We start from the raw sequence: 22,374 nt of genomic DNA, 5'->3' as shown, positions 1-22,374 counted from the left end.
TATATATACATAGTATCCTGTAGGGCCGAATTTTGGGCCCCCTATTAAGCCGATAGATGCTTCCCCTGATAGGGCACACTAGTACACGGTAATATAATACCTGGTCCAATATGAATATTATCACCGAAGTGACCATTCCCTCTGCAGGAAGATCAAAATTGTCTCCGGATCAGGGATGTTTCCCAGACCGTTATGCAGACTCTAGTGCGACGTAAATGAACGACAACTCACAGTATAACCTGCAGAGAAATAAAATAAAAAGAAAATACCTATACAAAATCCGAAGAGTGCACCATAGGCGAGTAGAAGTGGCAGAGAGTTGTCCAGACAGGTGCTGAGTGCAGTGATGAGACCGGCGATGACCAGAGCTACATTGTTGATGGTGAGGGCGTTGAGGGACGGCCTGTCCGATATCCATCCACAGAATACTCTCCCCACCGTGTTTGTGAGGCCTATGACAGGCAGGATGTAGGTGGCCTCCTCCAGCGTGACGCCAGACTGCACAGATCGGTCCACGACGAACATGAAGGGTATGAAAAATCCGGCAAGGGTCAGAAATCCGGCAGCTCCCAACAACAGGAAGGTCGGACTTCGAAGCAGAGACACGTCCAGCATTTGACTGTTAAGAGACAACAACATGTTTATCTTAACACCCAAAACTGGTGACTATTTTACATCAAACTACTTTACGTTGTCTGTGGCGTTGCGAAATACCACAGATAACTCTTGGGAGTTCGCCAAGAAATAGAACTACAGTCAAATCCCGCTATAGTGTACATGGTTTATAGTGAACTCCCGGATATAGTGAGCGAAATGTTCGCTCCTGTGCCTTCCTACACACACATATAATGTTATTTTTTGTGGCAACAGTGAACCAAAAAAGAGAGAAAGTTGGATAGTAAGAACTTTTTTCTGTCTTTGATTTTCTTCATTTTTTTTTGTAATAATTTTGAAAATTCTACCTCAAAATAAATACATATACCAATTTTTAAAACCATCTGTAGGCATGGCATGTAGCAACAAGCAATTATTTCTCGTTTGCTTTATTATTGAATAGCATTGTTGAATTGGCTCAGCATTCGAAGAAGCCGCTGTCTTCCTGTATCTGAACAAATGTGAGATTACTTTTATGTGCTCGAATGGCTGGTTAGACAGGTTTAAAAAGCGGAATAACACAAATTCAGGAAATATTATGGGAGAGTCGGGAAGAGTTTTTCCATATCTGATGCTGAGGATTGTTCATCAGCTAAAGATGACTATTTTTTTGGTACGCAAGACATAGACAAGTCATAAGAAATAAAAGTTAACACCTTTTTTGATACTACGTATTATTTTTCAGTCATTTTTGTATTTCCTTTTAGGGGTCATTTATTTAAATAACGTGTATTAAAAGGGGGGACCATTATTTAAAATTGTTTGCGGCACGGCTATAGTAAACCGAAATTTTGCTACCTTGAAGGTTCACTATAGCGTGGTTTGACTGTATTTCATTTAGGAGAAGCGGCTCCTATTGAAACTAATAATGCTTGATTAATTTCGGTTATTAATTGAGATAATAACTAGTACTGAAAGTAAGCTATTTCTGAAAAGTAAAAATAATAGAGAAATAGTTTTAATTAGTTCAGGAGAAAATCAGTAAAATATCGCGATGTTATTATTGGCGCAAAGGTTGTATTTGATAACAGGCACTTTTTGTATTATATTATGGGAATTGGAACAGTATCCGAAAACATGACTTGATTGAAGTTAATCTTGACCATCATGAGCTGACCACGAATCATGCCAAATGATACTGAACATCCTTATTTTGATGGGGTGAACCACTGAAAACGTGTTTCGCTTAATCTAATAACGTTAAGCCACCGACAGGGACCAAAAATAATGATCGAAAAATTGTAATTATTTTAGTTTTTATATTTTGAATTTTGTGCATGATTTATGCATTATGCATGAACTAACCACATCAGTAGAGTAAGCAGTCAGAAACAATGTCTCAAAAAAGCTTTATGACACCCTTTACAAATTTACAAAGCTAATCTACGTCTTGAAAAGATGTCTAGCAGAAATCATTCGAAAAAGCAATTAAAAACCAAATAAAAAAAACTGCAAAGGGTACCTGAGAAATTTAAAGTGAAACAAGTTTTTGATTAGAACCATCAAAGCCATAAAAAAAGATCTTAAAATACTATAAATGAATTGAAAACAAGAGATGGAGAGAGGCTAAATAAATGGAGTGATGAACGGGAGGATGTTTCCTTACTGTCGTTCGCTCGTACTCGAGAGTTACAACGAGAAGAAAAATTGGTGTGAGTCGTGGGTAGAGATGGGAAATTACCCACACATCCGCAGCTGTTTTGGTTTAGCATATGGAGCATTTAGTGAGAAAAAAATGTAAAATGAAGGGAAAAACAAATTTTTTTTAAATGTAAAAGCAAAAAAAATTTTTTTTTGTTCTTAAAAAATAAATAAATTAAGAATTGACTGGAAGATGGTATATTGTCCCAAGAACGATCAGCCTTACTTAACTGTTTAATTTTTAATTCTTTGAGTTCATTTAAATCCTATTTACTAGACACAAGGCTTGCGACAAAACGAACGAAAACCTTTGATTATATTTCGAAGTGGCTGGATGAATGATCGAAGTGTGGCTTCATTTTACAGATTTCGTTTCCACATGTGGATTTATTTCATCATTTTAAATGTTTTCGTGATATCAATGTGAAGTTTTATTTTCATGACTTTGAATCTAATAGAAATTGTCACAAAATGGTGTGAATAGTATTTTTATTTGACACAATTAAAAGAAATATTTATTGAATCGTATGCATTCTACTTTTTAAATAGAAGCAAAACAAATTACAGTATTTATACTAATTACTTATCAGGTCTTGTAAAAACTTTAATTCCTGTTCTTTCAGTAAATTGCATTACTGTTTTCCTATTGAACAGTTCCACTGATGCAATAGATTTTTTTTAACATTAAAGTCTGTTGTTCTTTCGGTTGACAAAAAACTTTATTACTTTGGTGAGTGCTGGTCTAGATATTTATGTTTCTCCCCTGCGCCACCCGCTAATTCTCGAACTACGAAATGGACCCATTTCTTACCACTTACTAAGAGGAGGTTACTTAAGTGAGTGACATTAGATGGTAATGGATGTTTGGGATTTAATGATTAGGGAGCTATTTTCTGTAAGACGCAATCGAGCGGTGTCTTTTAACTTGAATACTCAGTTAAGGGCTTGAATAATCAATTAGGTCTTAAACGCGAGATATCATTTTAAATACGCGATTAGAGCTATTTCTTTTAACACTAAAGATACCAACACTTAATGTATAACTATTTCTATCATAGCCGGTCAAATAACTGAACTTAATGTTTTTGGATTGAATGAATGAAATATGGATGTTGGGAAGGAAATAAACAAAAACAACTTTAATATAATTAAACAAAATTGTATAATGCCAATTTTTATGTATTACAACACATAAAGAATAAGAATTTTCAATTCATTGCTCAACCCAATTCTTACATATATACTGGGTGTTTTTATTGTACATTTTCCGCAAACATATTTCTTCTCATTATTATAATTCTGATAACTATTCTTATAATTATAAAAATATATAATAATTATAATTGTCCCTTTTTCTTACACAAAAATGCCTATCTAAAATTTTAGGTGCTGTCGTGAAATTTGAATTCACAGTTATTTCGATTCAACTAACAACGCAACAGTTTTTACGGAAACGTGCAACTCATCGAATGCAATACGTCGAACACGCATGACACCGTCACTTCTGATCCGATAGCCTTATAAAGCAATACATTTTTCTCTCGGCCAAATGACCGGTTGCGGTAGAAATAAGTAAACGACACGTATTATTCGAAACAAACGAAAGACAAAAAAACAAATAATAATAACAATCGAACATTAACTGTATATAATTGTTCTAATTGTTGAAAACACTAAACAATTATGGCGATCTAATATACTCTGCAATTGGGTTAAAGCTCATATAGGTACTCAAGGCAACGAGGAGGCGGATCGAGCAGCTAAGAAAGCCACCGATCTCTGCCGGGTTGCCCTTGAGGTCCCAAGCTCCATCGCCCAAATTAAAACTCAGGTTAAATTATATAGCATGAAGCGCTGGGGGCTGGAATGGCGGAGTTCCGAGAAAGGGAGACAGACATTCAAATTTTTTAAAGACCCGAAATTAAATAGACTACAAGCAAACTTCTATCTCAATCAATTTTTAACAGGCCACGGAGTGTTTGGAGAACACCAATATAAATTATTCCACAAAACTCCAGAATGCAATTACTGTGGTGAATATCAATCTATTGATCACTTGTTAATAAATTGTTCTCAATTCCAGACAATCCGGGGCAATAACTTTAATAATATTGGCCAACATCAATGCTATGCTAACCTGACTTGTAGAAATATCATAAAAAAGATTATTAAACAAACTTTAGAGGATGTATTGGGGGACGGTCTTTAATGTCTCGGAACTTGTTCCTTCCAGCTTGGGTGTCTCATTTTTTTACTATGTCTTTTATGAACTATTCTTCTTTTACTTGCTCCAATTTTATTGTTATTTACTTTTGTACTGTTTAATTGGTTTTAAAAGTAATGTTTTACAATATTGTTCTCTTGTAAATTTTGCACGTCTATCTCTTAAATTGCTCTTTTAAATTATTCTTTTAATTGACACTTTTAATATATTGCTGTCTTAATGTTTATCACCTTACATGATTTTAGCAGTTCTACGCCCGCCATGTTCATGGGCTGTTGCCATGTCTGATGCGTATTTTATGTAATTTATGTTTGTACTGTTCTCTGGATTTTTTTGATTTTAATAAACATTTACCCGTATGCCCTAAATAAGGGCGGGTCTGGGTAAATTCTTCCATATAATTGTTCTAAAAAGTCATGAAGTCAAACGTGCAAAAGCGATAAGATCATTTTCGAAGCAAAAGTTTGTTTAGTGTTAAGTAATCCATACCTGAAAGTGTCCTTCATGGCCAGGGAGAAGCAACCCTCTTCCTCGATCGGGATTTTTGTGACGCTGGCAGCGTATAGGCTTAAATTGTTATTTGACTTCTGGAACTCGGGAAGGTGGAAGAGGCTGGCGCTATACAGAATATCTTGGCGGTAGAAAGGTCGAATGTTCGTTTTTAAGTGATTAATCTTTTGCAGCGATCCCGGACAGTCACCTTCGACCACATCCCTGTAAGAAGGAGGAGGACTGTTGTCGGTGATTGGAATGCTCGAGTACAACTTCTTCCCCAGTGTTGACATCTGCAAAGTAAAACATCTTTGATGTAGATCGTTTTATAACCCTCGTTGAACCCAATTTTATGGTTTTAAGAGTACTCATCTCATGTTCACCTCCGTAGCCTTGTCATTTTGAACCCAATCCAAAAGACAAGGGAACTCCTGGATCGAGTAATGGGAGAAATTTGCCTTCGTGGAGGACTTTTTGACGGAACAACCCACATTTGCGTTACACGTAGAGTAAGACCACGAGTGCCTCCCACGGTTAGGCTGACGGTAAGGGGACTCTAACTACTAATTCGCCTACCACTGAAGATAGGATTGGTGCAAGCCGGATGCGGAATTCGTATCGACTGGGATTCGGATCACCGGGAACGCTCTATCCCATCGCTGCTCTATATAGGTTTAATGAAATGGTCGGGAAGCTTTAGTCACTTCATGCAATTCGCGTATGGTAGAAGTTGCTCTAATAGTCCCAACGCACTCTAAGATTCTATGTGAAATCTTAATTACAGGGTGATACAGGTCACAGCTTTTTTTTTACCGAGACTGAAACCGATTTGTACTTGTTTACATTCGTGTATAAATTGATGAAATTAATATTATATAAATATAGAATGGTTATTATATCAGGTATTATATTACTACATTATAATAATTAGACAAAATTATTAAATGCACTGTAGTGTTTTAATACGAGATCGTTTTTATAGAGGAGATTCTTATGTATACTTCCTAAATATATTTATTTTTAACGTATTGTATTACAATGTTAACCAATTAATGCACAAACATAAGCAACTGCAAACCGGTTTCAGCAGCGTAAAAACAATAAAGCTGTAGAAAATGTGATGTTTTTTTTTCAGATTAATTTTGGTTAGAATAATTAGGTGCGATTTCATTGGGCTAACATTCAGCTTCAAAGTGCATTAAATTGGGGTAAATGTTCAGAACTAGTTGATTTCCAGAATAAATCGATCAAATGAAACCTGTCAAAATTTGATCTCATTAAGTTTCTTTATGAATACGACTTTGGTGGTCAGAATAATTGGATAGAATGTTACAAATTTTGGCTGAAATTTCGTTTCAACTTGGGTTCTATCTTTAAAAGTTTGTGAGGTTATGTGGGCAAAATAAATTATTGGGCATCTAATATAGATATTATACGCCTTCCAGTCGAGTGCCTCTTTTTTTTCCAATCATGCAAGGAATACGACTGAAATTGATATTACAATAAACGACTGAAAAAGCTATGCTCTTGCTTTCTTGTTGATGTTTTACTGCCTCGGTTCATAAATTAGTTTCATACCTTTTTGAAAATTTTATCAGATAGGGTTGCTATATTTTTAATTTCTGAACGTAAAATAGTGCTGAAATGCTTGAATGCTTCTTCTGCAAAAATTGCTAAAAACTAAACCATCGGCTAAAAATCCATAAGAATCCTTCAATTTGATTTAAAAACTTTTTTTTTTGAATATGAAATGCAAATTAATAAGAATAATTTAATCGCATTAAAAAATTTACAGTTTTAAAATTTCTAATTAGAAATGAAGAAACGTTTTGTATTTATAGAAATGTCTGAGCTAATGCTACTTCATTTANTCCTGAACATATACTTCAATGCCTAAATATCTCTAAAGTAGACCTCTTTTCAGATCCACTTTTTGTTACAGACTTACTCAGAGTCTCTGGAGTCATGGACTTGGTTTAGCTCCGCTAACCGTGTGGGCCAGCAACAACAACAAAAGCTATGCTCTTTCTTTCTTGTTGATGTTATACTGTCTCGGTAAATAAATTAGTTTCATACCATTTGAGAACTTTATCAGAAATGGTTGCTATATTTTTAATGGCTGAACGTAAAATAGTGCTGAAATGCTTCTTCTGCAGAAGTTGCTAAAGACTAAACCATCGGCTAAAAATCCATAAGAATCCTTCAATTTAAAAACTTCTTTTTTTTTAATATGAAATGCAAATTAATAAGAATAATTTAATCGCATTAAAAAATGTACAGTTTTAAAATTTCTAATTAGAAATGAAGAAACGTTTTGTATTTATAAAAATGTCTGAGCTAATGCTACTTCATTTACCTGTCCACTAAAAACCCATCAATGGTCAACGAGTTACAGATAACAATCAATAGGTTCTATTGGGATGAGAATATAAATTGACCAATAGGAATGATTCAAACGACAATTCATTGACTTATTCCACTCAGTGATGTTGTTCAGTCTCTGGTTTGAACATTTCTATTAAACCTACCATTTATAAAACGTACGACAACCAAATTTAGTTCCTCTGACATTTTGAGCTCCAGTAAAAACCTGTACCTTTTGGTCATTACAGATTTCTAGCATATTGAAGTAATACGGGATGTCAAAAGCACATAGAGTACATTTTCTGCGGGGAAAAAATGGCGATGAATTGTCATTTTTTATATTTAGTCGCTCTGAGGTCGAAGGCGACCGTTAAATTTGACCTATTGATTTTTTTTAGTTTCTTTTTTAATTGTCAATGTTCAAAATATCTTCTAATCTAATTGAGCTTTAAATAAATAACTAAGAGCCACGATGGCTCAGGGATAAAGCGTTCTCCTTCAAATGAGGTGAACCGGGTTCGAATCCCGGCGATGGCTGGTCGATACGAATTCCGCTTCCGGCTTGCACCGACCGCAGTGCCGACGTGAAATATCCTCAGTGGTAGACGGATCATGAGTTAGAGTCCCCTTGCCATCGATCGCAGGAGGTTTTCGTGGTCTTCCTCTACATGTAACGCAAATGCTGGTTATTTCCATCAAAAAGCACTCCACGAAGGCAAATGTCACCCAATACTTGATCCAGGAGTTTCCTTGTCTTCTGGATTGGATTCAGAATGAGAAGGCGACGGACACGAAGAGTCGTTAGCTCAAAAATTGGGTCGGCTGTTCAACTACTGCTATAAAATATAAAATAAAGAATTAAAAAAAGCGTACCTCGGGAAGGCTGACCGTCGAGTGGGGAACAGCAGTCAGACCAACAAAGGATTTCTTCCTGAAGACGTGGGTGGGTGCCTCTTGTTTGGGGGGTGGCAGGGGTCGAAAGAGGGCCCCGAAGAGAGCACAATTCAGTACGATGGCGGACAGGATGAGCATGGTCCCCCTCCAATCAAATCGGATGAGCAGGAACTGAACCAAAGGAGCCATCACAAATGTTCCCACACCCGATCCACACACTGCTAGTCCAGTAGCGAGTGCCCGTCGCCTCTCGAAGTAGAATCCCACAGTCACCACAGCTGGAAGGTAGATGAAACCGAAACCAATACCTGAAACAATCATTCAACCAGGTTGAAATGTCTTGATCCAATCACAACAAGTCGAAGATACACTACCTGTCCGAAATATTAGACGCACTCTGAGATTCTATGTAAAATCTTAATTTTAATGTTTGTAGTCGCACTAGAGCCTGCGCAATGGGCTATTGGCGACGGTCTGGGAAACATTCCCGAGGATGATCCGAAGACACGCCATCTCAATTTTGATCCAATGCAGAGAGGATGGCACCCCCGCTTCGGTAGCCCGACGACCTGCACGCGAAGTCGAGCACTTTACGGTAGAACAGTTTAACGAGGATCCATACCGCACACCCTCGATCCCTACGCAGACTGATACAAGTGGTCACCCGTCCGCAATCAGTGATGCTTGACTTCGATGATCCGCTGGGAACTGTGTCTTAACGATCTGTCCACTGCGGGACGTAAAATCTTAACGATGAGGTGATACTATACAGCTTTACAGTTTTTTACGCGCTGTTTGCTCTAGTTTATATTCGTGCATCAGTTGGTAAAATAAGACGATATATTATATAAATATAGAATATTTATTATATAAAGCATTATATTAGTATATTATAATAATGAGATACAATTACGAGACGTACTGTAGTTCTTTTTAATAATGACATGATTGGCACGCGCTTATAGGCAATACTTTTATAATGAAACTCTCATGTAATGTGTTTTTATTCAGTATACTTTTTGTATACTTCCAATTTGTGTGTATTTTTAATGTATTGCATTACAATGTAAGCCAGTTGATACATAAGTTAAACAAGTGCAAACATGCTTCACCAGCAGAAAAACAATAAGACTGTATAGTATCACATATCATAATTAAGATTTAACATAAAATCTTATGAGTGCGTTGAATAATTTGACCAGACAGACTGTAGGTAGAGAAGCGAATAAGGTTCAAAACGAACCCTTATGACGCCCGCCAGTACGAAATATCCAGTGCTGCGGTTCACAAAAATTATTATCGCGTGTGTTTTTCTCAACATTTTAGAGGACCTTCTGCTTCGACTCTGGAAAAAAAAATGTTTTTCGTAAAAAAAAAAATTAAATAAAAACAGTGTCTAATAGTTTTACATAAGGAACAGATCCTTGAAAATTTCAACAAAATCAAAATTTTTTAAATATCCAACAAGAGCAGATTTTACAAGCATACTAAATTTCCGCAGATTTTATTTTCTATTATTATTTTCAGTAAAAAAAAATGATCGAAAAAGTTTTTTTGTATGAGAAGATAATTATTTCTGGTGCTTCTGAATTTTAAATACATATCTTTATGAAGAGTTTTTTTTGTTTAGAAATTATTTTATTTTAAAATACCTGTCTTCGATTTCTTTTCTTATTTAAGCAATCAATCACACAACACAAATGTTGTTATCAAAACTTTTTGTGAAGTAATTGTAAACAATAATTGACTTATGGGTTAGGATACTGAAGGAGTCGTTCAAATATCACGTAATTATGTTTTTATCATTTTTGAACTTTTCCCCTTGTCAGCAAAAATAAGCAAATAACAAGTCTTGACAAGCTTCTGTTTGAAAGCCCCTTTCTTTAAACTTTAATTGTTAGCTAGAGATTTTTTCTGTTACAAGATAAAGCAAATATTATGTTTTTAAAATTTTTTTTTTAAAAGTATACTCATTGAATTTTTCTTAAACATTTTATCCTTTTTTAAAACATTTATTTCAAAATAAAATTGGAAATGAAAGGATGTTAGGGTCTTCTTGTCAGAAAATATAAACAAATCACTGAACCCGTTGAGGAAATATATTTTGAACGGCCCCTAAAGAACGATTTGCTGTCAGTTACCTCCAATGACTCCGAAACTGAGGCATAGTTGACCGATGGACGTAGAAAAGGAGGATACTGCAAAACTCGCAGACGATATCACAGTCCCGATGATGGTAACAGGTCGAGTGCCATAAGTGTTCGCCAATCCACTTACAATGGGACCTGGAATGAAAAGAAAAAGTTACAAGAGACCAATCAGCATACTATCCAACTTCAAGAGAAAAACCTGCAACTGGTTAGTTTTTAGCGGGTGAAAATATTTCCCCAAATCCCGCTGATCGTTAAGACACGGTTTCCAGAAGATCACCGAAGTCAAGCATCACTGGCTGCGGTCAGCGTGCGGGTGGGGGGGTGACCACTTGGATCGGTCTGCGTAGGGACCGAGGGTGTGGGGTATGGGTCCTCGTTAAACTGTTCTACCGTAAAGTGCTCGACTTCGCGTGCAGGTCGTCGAGTTACCGAAGCGGGGGTGCCATCCCCTCTGCAGAGATAAAAATTGTGATGGCATGTCTTCGGATCATCCACAGGGATGTTTTCCAGACTGTCGTATATAGCCCATTGAGCAGCTCCAGTGCGACATAAATGAACTACAGCCAACTATATTTCCCCAATCTAGCTATCATTTTCTTTTGATGGAGGTGCATAAATCACATGTAGTGAAAATAGCCCTTTACGATAAAGTAGTAATACTTTATTTGCGCCGCTCTAGAGCTGCATTATTGGCGATGGTCAAGGAGACATACCTGTAGATCCGAAGACATATCATCACAATTTTGATCAGAGGGGATGGCACCCCCGCTTCGGTAGCCCGACGACCTGCACGCGAAGGCAAGCACTTTACGGTAGAGCAGTTTAACGAGGGCCCATACCACACACCCTCGGTTCCTACGCAGACAAATACAAGTGGTCACCCAACCGCACACTGACTTCAGCCAGTGATGTTTGACTTCTGTGATCTGCTGGGAACTAAAAGAATCAGTGATTCGTGAGAGATACTGTACCTGCAATGAGATAGAAACCGGCCAGAAGTGATCCGACCCATGCCAGTCGACCCTTGGATTCGTCGAGGTCCTTGGCGAGTTCAGGCAGAAAGAGACCGTACGAGAATATGATTCCATCTACAATGACGTTGCACATGAAGGATCCAATCACAACCATCCATCCCCACCCGCCGTCCATCCCTCCCCTTCTACAAACATAAACATAACATCATGTAACATCAACAAACATAAACATCAAAAGTATTTTAGTCTTATTTAATATAATAACGAAACAACAAAATTGAGAGGTGATCAATGTTTCTTTCTGACATGAATCGCTTCCCTTGATTATCCCGGGTTAACTCGGGTCCGTATATATTGCAAATATTTATCATCACTAGAAAATTCGGGCTTAGCAGAATGTGTCAGTGCATTTTGTTTTATCACGTTTTGACTCGTTATCTCGTTTTTCAAAAAAAAAAAAACATCATCTGCTGTGATTGGTTAAGTTTTATTTGAGAGTTTTGATGTTGGATTGCACACGTGTTTTGTGCTATTGCTAAATTGACATAGCAATAAGAGGCGTCACTGACGTTTGAAAAAGGATCACTTTGTATTGTCCCTTACTATCCTGCATATTTAACTTTTGAAGTTATATTTCTTATGCGACTTCCAACAAGGCTGCGTTAAACGTTTAACGCTACATTTTTATTGGCCGGGAAATCACGTGGTAGGATCCAGTTTTCCCTCATTCATTTCCATATTGTTTTGGTTCTCACTAGCATAAAAATAATAAAAGTCATAAAAGTATTGTTTTTCTATAAATATTTTTTTAGTTTGTTTTGATACACATATAATTTAATAGGGTAGTATTTTTTATTTTCAAATTTAGTGGATAACAATTGTAAAAAATGAGTGAAAACAATCCCACGGACAATGCGACGGATTTAAGGTTATGTCAAGGTACGTCTCTTGTGAATATCAATTGATTGTTAGGTTTTCTCTTCTGAAATTACATTATGACGCATTCACATACATTATTAATACAAATACATTTTCCAGGGCGAGACGATGAGGCAACCACAAGCACTTCCACTGGTTCAAGAGGTCCACGAGGGAAAAATGTACAATATTACCGTTATTACAGAGCACGGAAGCGAGCGGAGCAGGAAAAAGAGTCGTTGAATAGAACTAGTGATCCTTCTACGACTGCGAATTCTTCTACAATTAACGTCGCAGGTTGCGAAGTTTTAACTTCTTCCTCGCGGAGGGACTCCACGCACTATTTTTTTCTTCCTTTTCCCCTTGATAACTCGGGCTAGTAAACTGATTTTAAATTAAATGTTTCTTATACATAAAAAATATTCAAATTTCAACTTAAAATTTGTTTTAGTTCCTTGCATTTATTAATAAAATAAAAAAATATGTTGATTTTTTTGCATTTTTTTTCTTCAAAATAATTGATAGGAGAAGTGTTTAAGAAAAGGTTGAGATAGCCAAATGATCAGTGCTGGATTATCCATGAGGCCAGACTAGGCCATGGACTGGGGCCCCCCAATGATTAGGGGCCCCCTTAAAATGGATTTTTTGAAGATAAATTTTAAAAAATTTAAAAGAAAACAATGACTTTTTGAAAAAAATCCATTTCAAATATATATTAATAAAATGCAATCATTTTTTTACATAATGAGAATCATATTTATTTATTACTTATTTTAGTTCTGAACTGAACTAAAATAAGTGAACTTATTTTAGTTCTACTTATTTCAGTTCTGTTCTGATTTTTATTCTGAACTGAAGCAGTTCCCTCAAAAACTCAGTTCACTCATTCAGAAACTTTATTTCAAGACAAACTTGGATCTGTTTTTCCAAATGTTGAAACTGCCCTTCGCATTATGATAACAAATTGTTTTAAGGAGCTCTCGTTTTCAAGAATGCAACGAATCAAGAGTGAGCAAAGAAGTTTCGAAAACGATTAGACACGCTAAGTTTGATGTTTATCGCGAATCAGATGTTCTCCGTGATTTTGATAACATTATAGATGAGTTTATTAATCGCAAGAGCAGAAAAAAAAGATTTTTGAATACCAAAAATATAGTAGCGGTGATTTTGTAAAGTGTTAACAAATTTCAAATTGTTTCAAAATGTTATGATTATTATTCAGTTCTAATTTAACAAAATAAAGTAAAATTTAATGTGTTATAATTTATTTTTATTTTAAATATGCTTTCTTAAATGAAAAGATACATAAATACTTTTATATTTGAATAAATAAGAAATATACGAGAAAAAAAATTTGATCTAAGGGCCCCGCCTACGCTTCATCCGGCACTAAAAATGTTCAATAAACTGTATTTTGAGGCTTTGCATACACCAATATCATCCTTTGTAAAGGTTAATAAGATGTAGAACTAAGAAGTCAATTACAAAAGAAATCAAATAGAAGAAACCTCATTTCCCAACAAAATTTCTAATATTAATTTGCTTGATGTTAATTTCAAAGTATAATTTTTAACGATAGCAACAAGATTAATAAAAATTGCACGCATAATACTCTACTGGAACAAAAAATATAGTTGTTTATATTCTACTAATAACTATTAAATTAAATCTAATATTTTTTGGTTCGGATTTTCTGATATTGAAGTTATTTCTTTTTTTAAATTACTAACAGAAGATTTTAGTAATTCAAAAAATTATTTCTTTATATTTGCTATCAAAAAGATTTACAGTGTGATACAATAAAGTGTTAGACGATTTTAAGGTGATAAATTTGGTGCTAAGTTGGAGGATGTGTTACAAATAAGCTTTTCTTCTTTTTTTTTAAAAATAATTCTAATTATTTAGAATAATGTTTTACTTACCAGAAAGGAAAAAAAAGGAGCAGATATATTATAAAATATTTAAAACTTTACATTGTAATTTATAAAATATATATATATGTATAAAAAAACTTTAAAAAGTGTCACAAATTAACCCTATTTCTTGGTACTTATACTCGATGTAAATATTAAGTAGCATTTCAAGTTACGCGATTTTCCGAAGCTCCATACTTTTCCTCTCTACGTTACTATGGTTTCGGTAAATTTTGCTTCTTCCGCATGGTAGTACGTTTAATTTAAGAGTTTTTATTTTATTTTATAACTGTGGCGTTTGACAGCCGACCCAATTTTGAGTTTACGACTATCAATGTTTCACTCCGAGCCTTGTAATTCTGAATCCAACCTAAAAGACTAGGGGATTGGATCAAACTATGGGACATACTAGTCTTCATGGAGGATTTTTTGATTTGGCTAACCCGTTTTTACATTAACTTGGGGTGGAAAACTACGAAAATCTCAAAAGGTTAGCCCGATGGTGAGTGGACTCTAACCCATGACTGAAGATATTTTTACGTCAGCACGGTGATCGGTGCGAGCCGGGAGAAGAATTCGTATCAATCAGCCACAGCTGGAATTCGAACCTGGTCACCTCATTGGGAGGCGAACGTTCCATTTCCTTGAGAAACCACGGTTCTAATTTAGAAGATGAAATATATTGCGTGAGAATAAGTAAGATTTTCCGAAACCTTGGTAACGGAGTTTAAAAATCATGCAAAACCTTGAGAGGACTACTTTATTTACACATTAATTGGAGAGACATTTTATCAACAGAAATAAGTTGCTTATAATTTCAGCCTTAACAGAAAGCACACCTTTTTTCGCATAATTTTTCATTGTGTTTTAATAGATTTTAGGACACAGGGAAAAGTATATGAATATTTTGTTTATTTCCTAGCTGCATTTTATTTTATTTTATAACCCTCACTGCAAAGCCGACCCAATTTTTTGGGTTTACGAATACTAATGTTCAGCTCCGTAGTCTTTTGAACCCATCCAGAAGACAAGGGAACTCCTGGATCAAGTATCGGGAGAAATATGCCAGCGTAGAGGATTTTTTTGATGGAACAAACCAGCATTTGAGTTACATGGCGAGGAAAACCTCATAAATCTCCCACGGTTAGCCTGATGGCAAGGGGACTCTAACCCAAAATCCGCCTACCACTGAGGATAGGTGCACTGTCGTAGGTGCAAGTCAGATGCGGAAATTTTATCAACTAGTCATCGCTAACACTCGATTCTCCTCATTGGAAGGCAAACTCTCTATTTGAAATTGTAATATAAATTGAAAAAAAATCAATTGTTTTCGAAGCGAATTTTATTAAAAGAAAAGAGTACAAAACTCGAAGCACGAAGTCCGTGAGTTGAGATTTACAGAACATAAATTACTCAAATAAACTTAAAAATATTCCGCTCTATTAAAACATTTCAATAAAACTAGATCACTAAAGAAAATCTAACAAAAACAATCAAATCCTTGAAAGTTTTTATACGTTTAATTTCCGATTTTTTTTTTAAAAGTGAAAACGAAAATGCATATTTAATTAAATGAAAGAATATCAACTTTTAAATGAAATTCCGGGAAGACGCAAGGGCACAAAAATTACATATTAGTACAAAGGTCAATAGTGTCATTACAGTACTTGCTTGTTATTGGTAGATAAAGTTGTTTTCCCTTTTTTCCAATAAATAAAAGTAGAATTTTATTTAAAAGAAATGACCCTTGTAGCAAATATTATGTACTGAGTTCGAAACGCTGAAAGTACTTTTTTATGAAACTAGAGCATTTAAGAACGTGTTTCTTATACTAATCTACTATAATAATTACATCTTGTTTTAATGACCCTTCTCAAATAGTCTCAAGAATTGCCCCAAAGTGGGTACATATGCCATCAAATAAAGAAATAAATCTTTTAGTTTCCATTCCTTTATTTCATTGAATAGCAATAATGTAAAAACAATCATCGAAATCTTAAACGTAATTATAGTAGATAATACTATGATTCATAAATATCAAATACAATTAACCTTTGCATTTTTATAAAGAAATATTTTTCAGATAAAAATTTCTTGATAAGTTTTATATTAATTATTTGATAATAACAAAAAATAAATAAATAAAATAAGTAAATAAATCAATAAGAAACTGGTTTTCCAGGTGAGAAAACTAGATTATACCATGTTAATTTTTAGCCAATGAGATTGCCGCGATAACAATGAAAAACTATTTTATGTAATAATGCTTATTAGTAAGAGTTGTCCCAAATTCGTTCAAAAGTGCCCCGTAGCGCACGTATTTTCAAATCTTTATAAGATATTTTTTGTTACTATGAATGACAGAAATAGGTGGTTATTGACTTCCACCGGTGAATGTTGACAATCACATACTCGCTCTTTGGTAAATGTCCCAAATATATGCAAGGTCTAGTGAAGTGCCCGGTATGCCCTACATTAATGTTTTTCTAAGGTCCAGTGCCCAGTTATGCCGGTACTCCAAACACTGATGTTTCATCTAATATATCCTCAGCAGATATTAAAATATCGAATAAATATATTAATATCAACGAATAAATTAATATAAAATCGAATATAAAAAACGGACATTCACGGTAGCATATACAGTAGAGTCCCGATTATCCGAGTTAACGGGGACCGCAACAAACTCGGATAACTGAAAAACTCGGTTAAAGCGAAGAGTATAAAAACGGAAAGAAAAAGAGAAGGTATACATGTAATATATTTAAGAAGTACGAGTATACCACATACAATTCATATTATAATTAAAAAGCTTACTTAAAAATATTTAAAAAGCATACTTTACGAGAATTAAATAGTTTTTACTTAAAAAAAGTCCTTAATCGTTTTTCGTTCTACTTAACTTTGGCGCTTTTCTGTAGTAATGTTTCACCTTTTTTAGGGATAACAGGAAGGCTGGTGTCGCCTCTTTTTGTTGTTCAATAGTACATCCAATAGTTTTTAGTCCATCTGTATGAGAGATTTTTATAGGTTGATTTTAATAATCACTCTCTTCATTATCTTCGCTAGATTCATTGTCATTATTGACGATATTAACGATGATTTCATCAGACCAAGTTGTTGGATTTTGTTTTTCTGAGTGTTTGGAAGATAAAATTCAGATTTATTTTTCAGCGGTTTTTTTAAAAAATAAACTAGAAAAAAAAATCTTTGAAATATTTGACAGCTCGGTTAAAGCGGAAACTCGGATAACCGGAGCTCGGATAATCGGGACATACTGTATATACATACTGTACTTGATGATTGGTAAAAGTAAATAAAAATACATAATATAGAATAAATATAGAATACTTATTATATCATATATATTATGTAGTATATACTTATTATACTACATAAATATAGAATACTTATTATATCAAGCATTATATTAGTATATTATAATAATGAGACCGAATTATGAGACTTACTGTAGTGTTTTAATAATGACATGATTTGCACGCGTTTATAGGCAATACTTGTATATTGAAACATACATGTAATGAGATTTTATACAAGAGATTTTTTATATACTTCCTACGTGTAATTATTTTTAGCGTATTGCATTACAATGTTAATCGATTGATACACTAACGTAAGCAAGTGTGAATCAGTTTCAGCCACTTTAAAATAATAAAGCTGTATAGAGTATCACCTTATAATTAAGATTTTACATAGAATCTTTCAATTCGTCAAATAATTTTGCCAGGGACTGTAAAATTCTAAAGAAAGGTTGCAAAAACACAAATATGGACTCATCTTATAGAAAATGCTTTTCTTTCATAATTGGGTATAATATTAAAAAAACACAACTACTGCCACTTAGTAGGAATAACATTAACCATGACGCAATGCTAAATTCTATGCCACTATCCACATAAATGCCACTATCCACATAAATCAATTATTAATCAAAAATCGAATATCAATTACTTTTCTTTATAATGCAATAAAATCTGGCGAGCAGCTATTTAAACGATCAAACACTTCGTTTGTTTATTTGTGGCTTGAAGTTAGGCTCGCAGAAAATGCCGTTCATGGGTTAAATTTAGTAGGAATAACACAACCTGTGACGTAGGCTATAGTATACCCAATTAAAACGTGTTCTTAAAACGAGTAAAGTAAAAGACAAAAATATTTTCTCAAAATCTTCACAGTGTTGAAAAAATGTGTACATTTTGTTAACTAACTTAATTTTTTTCATTTTAAATTTAAAACTTTTCAAAACTTCTTCAAATTTTCATGTTATTTTTTTTTAAAGGAAATTTCTGAAACTCAGAGGATTTTAATGTCATAAGTAAGCATTGCTAACACTCCTCACGAGAAAAAATAAGAAATTCACCTCTCGTGCTTAGTTGCAGAACCCTCTCTTTCTTTAGTAAGCTCATTTTTGGATTCGATTCAAACAACAAATTTATAACAAAATTCAAGGTTAAAATCTTTTTTTTATTTATTAAATTTTGAGTTGACTATTCCTTGGACATCTTTTAGTGGTTTCGAAATATTTGATCTTCGAAGAATATTTTTTTTTTACCTTAATTCAACTTTGCTTAAAAAATTTAAATTTTTCGACAAATAATTTTTTTGTTGCTTTTTAAAGAAAAAAAAAGAGGATTTTCTATATCTTACCAAGTATTGTTCATACTCCTAGTAAGCAATAATCAGTTGTTTATGCAATATTTGAACGATCCCCCGACTGAGATGCTTATCGATGGCTGATGCAATTGTAAAAGATGAATGTTCACGTGACACTCTAATTGATTCTTCTTCTTCAAAAAAAACAAATGCTCAATGATAGAGAGAGTTGTGAATTTGAATAAAAATAAAATAATTCAACGCAGAAGTATTATCGCCTAAATAATCAATCAATAATCATTCATCAGTAAAAGAAAGTCAATCCTTTCAAGGCTGTTATGCAGACTATTAAAACGCAAATATATTATTCACACCACATTCTGAATAACTTTTGATAGAATGATCGGATTTTTACTCAGTGAAGAGTCATTTTTTTGTGGAGTTATTGGGACTATTTTTTTCAAATGTTGACATTTGAAAAAAGAACTAAACATTACCTCAGGGGAAAACACGAAAAAAAAGCACCGGGAGGGGAAACGCGGAAGAAAGAGTGCCCCCCTCAAACCAAAATTTAAATTTAACTTCCTATTTCTGAGCAGATTGTTGAACCTAAATTTAATATCCTTTAGTACAGGATGCCGCAAAAAAAGATAAAATTTTAATATTACTCCATTAAAAATAAGTTGTAGTTTATTTACGTCGCACTAGAGTTGGGCTATTGGCGACGGTCTAGAAAACATCTCTGAGGATGATCCGAAGACATCACAAATTTTGATTATCTGCATAGGGGATGGCACCCCCTTTCGGTAACACGACGACCTGCGCGCGAAGTCGACTGATTCAAGTGGTCACCCACCCGCAAACTGACCGCAGCCAGTGATGCTTAACTTCGGTGTTCTACTGGGAACCGTGTCTTAACAATCAGCCCACTGCGGGACCTATTAAAAATAAATAAATTTACAAAATATAGCAAATAATTATGAAGAGTGGACTTATACGACTCAATAAATTTAATTCATTTCAAAAGGTTTGCCTTTAGCAGTGTTACAGAGCAACACCTCCTAGAATAAAAAAGCCTCACCACGGAACAATTAAGTAGTCCAACGCAAAGAACTGCGCAGTGGAGGAAAGTAAGAAAGATGTTCGGTCTACGATGATATGACGTTTGAAAATACTAAAGGATTAAACTTCTTGTTCATGGTAGCTCGTGATAAGGACTTCTAGGAGGTATTGTGCTAAGACGCAAATTTTCTTATTTTCTTGGAAAAGTCTTTTTTTATTCACTTATGAGAGTTTCATTACCGTCCAACTCTCAGAATGGACGCTCCAAGTGGTTAAACATCGCCGCCAAAATCCAAAGACGATGATGGTCTAGGGCGGCGCTAGGGCAGTTAAAATAAATGAAAAAGTGTAACAGTAAGACATTCTATAAGCTATTGTACTTCCATGGGCCAAAAGGCACTATGTTTCAAAGAGACTCCGCACCAGCTTACAGGCGCATTTTCTGGATATAAAATCATCTGAAGAAAGGCCACCCTACTCACCAGATTTCAATCAGAGTGTGGTCTATTTTGGAGTCAAGGGCCTACACTAAATCACATAAAATTTTGGGTTCTCTCAAGCTATCTGGGATAGCAGAAAACTACCGACCTGAAAAAGCGTTTGTATCGCTGTGTGTGTGTGCGTATGTGTTGAAACTAATTCAAATTACTAATTAAGTAAAAGTGTACTCTTCATTATTGTATATTGCTAAAATATTTATTTTTATACAGTTTTGTTAAAAAACTGTTTGTCTGGGTTTTTTTCTGCCGCACATTGTGAAAATTCTAACTTAATTAGAGGTTTTTAAGAAGTTAATGAATGTACAGTGCGCAAAATAAAATATGAATCACCGTGAATAACTTTTCATCTAATGATCGGATCTTCACGTTCTTGAACTCAATCTTAATGGTTCGAGGGGATGAACTCAACTATGCAAATTAGTTAGAGCAGGCATTATTTAAAGTTTCGAAGTTAGGTACAAAAACGTACTTTTCCTGAATCAATTTTCCACCGACGGATTTGGATTTCTGACCCCCAAAATATAGGGGATAGCCGCAATCTGGGAAATAGGATCAGATTGTTTGGACAGGAGAGCAATCTAAAGCGAACTCCTGGATGCTAATTTCACTTATTGTATATTTCGATCATTTCGAGAACTTTTTTAGTGAATTGTAATTTTTTGCACATAATTATAAAATTCTTTTATCTGAAGATAATTCCATACAAAAAATAACTTATTTTTGCAATGTTAGATATACAATCTTTTACATCATTTTCAAGAATATAATTTTTCATGGCAAAATACAAAATTTAAAGAAATTCGAAGGAATCGTTGTTGAGAAATCGAATTTCAAAAAAACTCGTATTTTAAAAATTCCATCCATCCAACTCTTCGATTGATTTTGTTAAAATTTTGTATTTAGTATATTATTTAAAATTATGAAAAACTTTTTATACTTCACAACGACTGCCATTAAATAAAAAGATAAAAACTGATAAATAATTACGATTTTTTTTTTTGACCGATAAATGAATTTTATAATTCCATTATGTCGGAAGGAGTAAAAAATAAAATTTACATTAAGTAGTCTAAACTCTTCTGACCAAACTATTGGGATCATATTTCTCTGTGTGCTGCTATATATTTTGTCATGATAAATATTTAATCACGGTTTTTAAATTCATATAATTGCTAATAATAACTATGAATTTATTGAATAGGGTAGTAATGTTCACTGATATATTAAGTCATCTCAACAAGAACTTTTGATTTAATGATCGGATTTTCACGGCTCAGTGTTTCGAAGGAGTGTCCTGATTAGTTAATGCAGGCTATATTTCAAGTTACGAGATCAGACACAGTAACGTACTTTCCTTTTCTTTTTTTTATAAACATATAATTTTTCAGACGGATTTCTGACTCCCAAAATATAGAGTAGCCGCAATCTAGATCTAAAGTTTAGACGCCTTAATGTAAATGTTTTTTTTATTTNAAGGAGTGTCCGGATTAGTTAATGCAGGCTATATTTCAAGTTACGAGATCAAACACAGTAACGTACTTTCTTTTTCTTTTTTTTATAAACATATAATTTTTCAGACGGATTTCTGACTCCCAAAATATAGAGTAGCCACAATCTAGATCTAAAGTTTAGACGCCTTAATGCAAATGTTTTTTTATTTTACCTATTTCGACATAATTCGAATTGAAAACTTGCACACGATTATAAAATTAATTTATCGTTAAGAAAAAAATTTGAATAAAAATTTATTACTCTCCTTATTATTTTATTTAATAATAGTCGCTGTAAGGCATAAAATTTTTTAAATAAGATAATTTTATTTAGCTGTTTACAAAATTCTAACGAAATCGATCCTGAAAAATCAAATTCTAAAAAGGTTAAAACGCCAGGGCAGCCATACTCGTCCAGGAAACTGCATTGTTGGATCAAATAGTGCCAGTCGTTCGAAGTCAGAATATATATATATATATA

The 22,374-nt window shown here is 34.1% G+C and overlaps 2 protein-coding genes across 2 annotated transcripts in view; one reads left to right on the top strand and one right to left on the bottom strand.

The window, feature by feature from the left end:
- The window catches only part of LOC122272596 (monocarboxylate transporter 12), a gene marked incomplete at its 3' end in the record, with an annotated part of 552,146 nt that overhangs the window by 491,552 nt on the left and 38,220 nt on the right, over positions 1-22,374 (top strand).
- LOC107450693 (monocarboxylate transporter 5) overlaps positions 1-22,374 on the bottom strand; it is a 32,046-nt gene that overhangs the window by 8,630 nt on the left and 1,042 nt on the right. Inside the window, exons 2-6 of the mRNA XM_043055974.2 lie at positions 11,394-11,581; positions 10,411-10,554; positions 8,249-8,577; positions 5,009-5,304; positions 270-619 (exon numbers count right to left, since the gene is read on the bottom strand). Of these exons, the coding sequence (XP_042911908.1) occupies positions 270-619; positions 5,009-5,304; positions 8,249-8,577; positions 10,411-10,554; positions 11,394-11,571 (1,297 nt within the window). The 5' untranslated portion in view covers positions 11,572-11,581. The remainder of the gene's footprint in view (positions 1-269; positions 620-5,008; positions 5,305-8,248; positions 8,578-10,410; positions 10,555-11,393; positions 11,582-22,374) is intronic.

Source organism: Parasteatoda tepidariorum, chromosome 7, assembly GCF_043381705.1.
Source record: "Parasteatoda tepidariorum isolate YZ-2023 chromosome 7, CAS_Ptep_4.0, whole genome shotgun sequence".
NCBI classification, from domain to species: Eukaryota; Metazoa; Arthropoda; class Arachnida; order Araneae; family Theridiidae; genus Parasteatoda; species Parasteatoda tepidariorum.
This window is presented reverse-complemented; position numbering and strand designations above follow the sequence as displayed.